The sequence below is a fragment of the Ruditapes philippinarum genome, unplaced genomic scaffold, assembly GCF_026571515.1.
Source record: "Ruditapes philippinarum isolate M1 unplaced genomic scaffold, ASM2657151v2 ctg1203_1_1_1_1, whole genome shotgun sequence".
Taxonomy (NCBI): Eukaryota; Metazoa; Mollusca; class Bivalvia; order Venerida; family Veneridae; genus Ruditapes; species Ruditapes philippinarum.
Window position 1 is genome coordinate 78,777 of NW_026857820.1, and position 5,214 is coordinate 83,990.

Below are 5,214 nucleotides of genomic sequence, written 5' to 3' on the forward strand. Positions count from 1 at the left end.
GACTGAGTTGTACTCAGAAAAATAATAATATTATAATGAATGGAAATGCAGATATACGTAAGTAATATCGATAACAAAAGCATTAGAAATGCTTCTTGGTGTGTTTAAAATGCAGGTCTAACTAAGGTTTTTCTCTTTACTGTAACAGAATATCCTTAATATAAAGGACTTGGATTGGTTTCTAAAACTGGGAGTAATGACAGATTTTTCCCTATAATATATACTTCAATAACGGTATTACATGACTAAATGTGGCTTGAAATGGATGGCATACAGCCGGAAAGAAGGATGGACGAAATGGGCATAGCAATATACGTTTGAAATTGAACATTATTTTCTCTTTATATATCACATTTGTAAAAATGAAACATCACATCAAAATGATCAAATTACAACACAGTAACACTTTTTGGTCAGAACACTTAGTCACAATGATTCTGTTAACTTTAGATGAAGGAGCAGTTGCCCAAATAAACGATTTATTTTTGTATCATATATGTTTTTTAGAACCAGATATGTAAAGTTCAGGGTCATTATGGTGGTTTGATGGAGACTAATCAATGATATAATTTTGACCATTTATACATGATAATTATGAAAAGTAAATTCGACTTAATATTATGCGTTTTGCAGACTCTTTTTACTTTTTCTCTGTGACCTAATACGTTAAGCTCTTTCTTTTTATCTAGATTCGTGTCCAATAATTTAACTCATTCATTATTAACCTTGTTCAACGATTAGATATGAGTTCACCAATTTTACTTCAATTGTTTTACATGTTAAACACAATTCAACTGAGTGTATTTGATAAGTTTTGATAAATTAAGTCAATATTTAGATAAACCAACACATGTATTTCATAGTTAAGTTGCTGTAAAGTTAAGTTATATTTCATGGGAATAGTATTATATTTAACGGAAAAAGACAAATATGGACAAGATTTTAGACATAGTAAAAAGGAATAAGTCGTCAGTTTCCTCCAAGGATGATCAGAATAAGTACCGATGTGGGTGTATTTTAGGACGTAGACTTGATGATGCAGTTAAAGAGGCAAATGACAAGGATGTTGAAACATTTTGTACTTGTAACGTCCATAATAAACCGTTGACAATATTTTACGAAATGGAATTTTACTGTGATATATGTAAACCAAAACAAAATGATTCCTGTCACAATTTTCCACCAGAGAAGAAAATATCGGAAGAAGAAAACGTGCAGTTCAAACAATCGCTTTTAGATTTGTCGAATTATAAGAGCTATCTAATATATAATACAGATGCCGCACTGGCCCCGTCTCTGTTGCTTCAAAACGTAGAAGATAAAATAGTAAATTGTTATAAAATGGAAAGCAAATGCCTCAGACTTATGACTTATATTGAATATTATCCGGAAAAAGCTCTTGACAAGAACGTTCTTGTTAAATTAAAGACATTAAGACATATTCTGAACACAGCTCTGTCCAACTTCATTCCTGATGAATATAAACAGTACGTAACGATATCTACATCCGAATTTGAAGCAATGGTAAGACAATAATTTGATTCAATGACTAACATGAATAATGCAAATAATTAAATACTAAAAATGTAAAAGTTAATTTCAACATTTTTACGAACATTTATTAAGCGCCGGAGCAATTGAAATATTTTTACTACGGTTCCTTTAAGAGATATCAGATAATAAATGAGACGTAGTATAGTTCCATAGACTATTATAAATATAAGTACGGCTCTTGTTTTATCACCTATGCATTTCAGTGCATAAGACAAAAGGATACGATTTAAAATGTTATGTAGAAACTTTTTCAAAGATAAATCTTATATCTCTTATATCATAACATTGTTGTTTTCTGCCATTTGCTTGACTTCATCGGGTGTTTTTTAAAGTTATTGCGTCAAGTTATTTCTTTAACATATAAGGAAGTTTATCAATGAGCCAATGTGATATGAATCTAACTTCTTATCTGTACTATATTGATAAAGACAAACTCGACAATCTACACTCCAAAGAATCTTCTATGTAACTGTCCTTGGACATGTTTGTTTTCAAACCACATATGTCTTAAACCGAAAGCAGGTTAGCAGCCACCGTGGCCTCACTTGCTCTTAAAGAGTACCTATTTTGAATTTGGCTTTAATTTGTTAAGATACATTCGCTTACCCTCGTGTAAGACAGCTGATTGATACATTTAACAAGTGCAGATTCACTTAAAGATTTGTTATATAGTGAAAAAAATATTAATATTAAGTAACGTAAAGACAACCAGCCTTCTGATTATTCTGAAGTTTATCGTAATTGCACGCATAAGAAGTGCCAATAGAAATGTGAACAAATGATCCTAAGGTAATCACATTAGTTTTGCTCTTACGTTTGAGTATCACTAAGTGAACAGATGTACAAGTAATTTGCTGTTGCTGACAAACTAGAAGATATCAGCATATCAATACTTTAAAGCCACTGACCTCCAGATTGTAAAATGAAATAAAATTTCAAGTAAACAGTAAATACTGATCTAGTTAGGTTTATTTTATTAATCCATCATAACAGTTACTGTCACCTTGATTCAAGAAAGAATGTTGACAAAAGCGTTAGTATATCGGGTTTTTCTTTTCCATAATCTACTACGTTACTAACGCTGTAGCCAATATAAATAGGAGAAGATAATTCATTTAACGCAGTCACGTGTCGCAACAGTGATCCGGAAAAATCCCGGTATCCGGTATGCCCGGGATCGTTTATCAATTTTCGTCATTGAGTAGGCCCCTATCATATTTCAAGCTAAATCTTAAATCGATGAATTAGTCGTCATATATATGAAATAATTAATCAATTACAATTTTAGTGCCATGAATTACTACAAATATAAAAAATAAAAGCAGTTATTCGTAATCCTATATGTTTGATAAAATCCCGGATTCCAAGCGTTCCGGAGCACAGGTCTTGATATTGTCCTGTACGATCACGTGCTACTTGAAAAAAAAAACCCGGGTGAAAGGATTCCGTGATATAATAAAAGAAGGTATTTCCCATTGGTGGAAAAGCGAACTGTTTGTTTTCAGAGCAATAATGTTAAACTATAAACATTTTGAAGTGTCATTTCGATTTCTTTCAAGTATTTAATGATTTTGAGGGGGGATTTGAAATATTAGCAAGACGACAGTTTTTCTGCTATCTTCTGGAGGTCAGCTGCTTTAACTATGTATAATTTGTAGGATTGAAACTTACATTATCCTTAACTGACATTATTTTTTATTTCCATTGCTGTGTTTGTAATTTCTTTATCGCCTTTATCAACTGCCTTTTTATAAAAAATAAAAAAATATAAGAAATTATACAGTTTTGGTTTATTTCAGAACTTATGTATATGTGGCAATAAGAGAAAGCCATCACGTAAGTATACATATATCTTATATATTAAAATTATTTTTCTTTAGCTAGATGTGAAACTAGAAGATTGAGAATAACATTGTATTGATGAAATATAATTGTCTCTGTTTGTATTACTAAAAATATAATATATTTTCATATATGTGCAAAGGAAGTTAAATATGCATTACCATTATAATTATGTTTATCAACATTTGATATTATTTCAGATAACGTAGCTTTACAAGACACCGCTAGAACGGGGATTTCTAAGGAGTTCGTTTCCAAATTGAGTGGCTTTCTTTGTGAATCTGACATAAATGTCCACACAGTTGATGAGGATCAGCAGAATGAGTACAACTCCTACCCGTTGATAGTTGTTTGTTTAAATGATAGCAGATTATTAACGGATATTTATAACTCTCTTGACAAAGTACAACGTATGTTATTTTACTTTTCAGAGGAATGTTGTTACCTCTAAGTTGGCGTTTTAAATTAAAGCAATTAAAGACATAATAACATTATGCGTTTTGCAGACTCTTTAGTTTTTTTCTGTGACCTAATACATTAAGCTCTTTCTTTTTTATTTAGATTCGTGTCAAATGATTTAACTCATTCATTATTTACTTTGTTTAACGATTAGATACGAATTTACCAATTTTACTTCAATTTTTTAACATGCTAAATAATTCAAATACCTTTGATATATGTAACGTAATATTTCAGGTGAAGACATGAGCCGTGTCGCTTTAATTACCTTGCATGTAAAGGCGGATGATTATTCGGAACCTGGTGATTCCGATAGAGCTTTAAAATCGCAAGAAAAGAAAAGAATAAGACAACTGGGTTTGATAACTGATTGGTTCTACAAAGAGGAAAACAAAGAGAAAAATAAAAGCACAAAAGAAGAAATAATAACATTTATCAAAAGAAAAAGATAATGAACCAGTTAAGAACACTTAATGTTCTATTAAGAAGTATGTATACATATAATATGTTAATGTTCATATCTCGAACATGATAAAAAGTGGTGTCAATAGACTAAACTAGTCAAAATAAAAAGAAAGAAAAACAGAAAACAACATCAAAAACAACAAAGAATATTAAAAATAAGAAAACAAACAACAACAATTAGTGCAAGAAAAGAGGGACACCTACTTATTGCCAACTGAGAGCTTGTAAAAGAGAGTAGGCTATTCACAGAAATACAAATATCAATGATATTTCTAGAACAGTATTTGTATCATATCCATTGATTATAATAAATTTACAACATTTGCTGTCTAAAATTGTGTGTCCCTCGTTTTTTCTCATGCTTATTATTAAATAAAAACCACTTCATTTAGACATTAACCAAAAGATTAAAGTTGAAAGTTACATTTCGATAGTATATTTCTTTGTCAGAAACTAGCCGCCACACCAATACTTCACTTGTTACATGCTATATAGAAACAGAAAGAACGTGTTTCCGTAACCAATGCGAAAGCATAAAAATGCCCGACCTTTCCTAGAATTATAATTAACAAAACAAGATCACCGCATAGGCGGTGCAAAATATGCCCGAATGCAAATTTGTTTAATTAAAATGTAAAGTTTTCAAAAGTATTCAGATAAGAAAGGATACCCATTCCTTATAATTATACGAAACATGTTATATTACAATTATCAATATCATAGTAAATGACCTGATACATTACCATAAATGTAGAATGATTATTTCACATAACTTTTGTTTAGATCTACATGTATATTTATACATGCTTAAGTATCCATACTCTTGTTTCAAAAAAACTAAGATATACTTTTACATGCAAAACAGGTAACTTTGTACAAGTATACGAGCCCGTA

The 5,214-nt window shown here is 30.5% G+C and overlaps 1 protein-coding gene across 1 annotated transcript; it reads left to right on the forward strand.

The window, feature by feature from the left end:
* The first annotated feature begins 884 nt into the window (after positions 1 to 884).
* On the forward strand, positions 885 to 4,638 carry LOC132751160 (uncharacterized). The gene is made up of 4 exons (XM_060741295.1): positions 885 to 1,524; positions 3,354 to 3,390; positions 3,597 to 3,806; positions 4,093 to 4,638. Exons 1-4 carry the CDS (start codon positions 931 to 933, stop codon positions 4,305 to 4,307), a joined length of 1,056 nt encoding a protein of 351 aa, XP_060597278.1. The 5' UTR covers positions 885 to 930; the 3' UTR covers positions 4,308 to 4,638.
* Positions 4,639 to 5,214: the final 576 nt, after the last annotated feature.

Excerpts from the sequence above, each read along its gene's own strand:
- LOC132751160 (XM_060741295.1), top strand. The coding sequence starts at position 931 with ATGGACAAGATTTTAGACATAGTAAAAAGGAATAAGTCGTCAGTTTCC. Across the intron at positions 1,525-3,353 it reads CATCCGAATTTGAAGCAATG|AACTTATGTATATGTGGCAA; the intron begins GTAAGACAATAA and ends GGTTTATTTCAG. Across the intron at positions 3,807-4,092 it reads CTCTCTTGACAAAGTACAAC|GTGAAGACATGAGCCGTGTC; the intron begins GTATGTTATTTT and ends GTAATATTTCAG.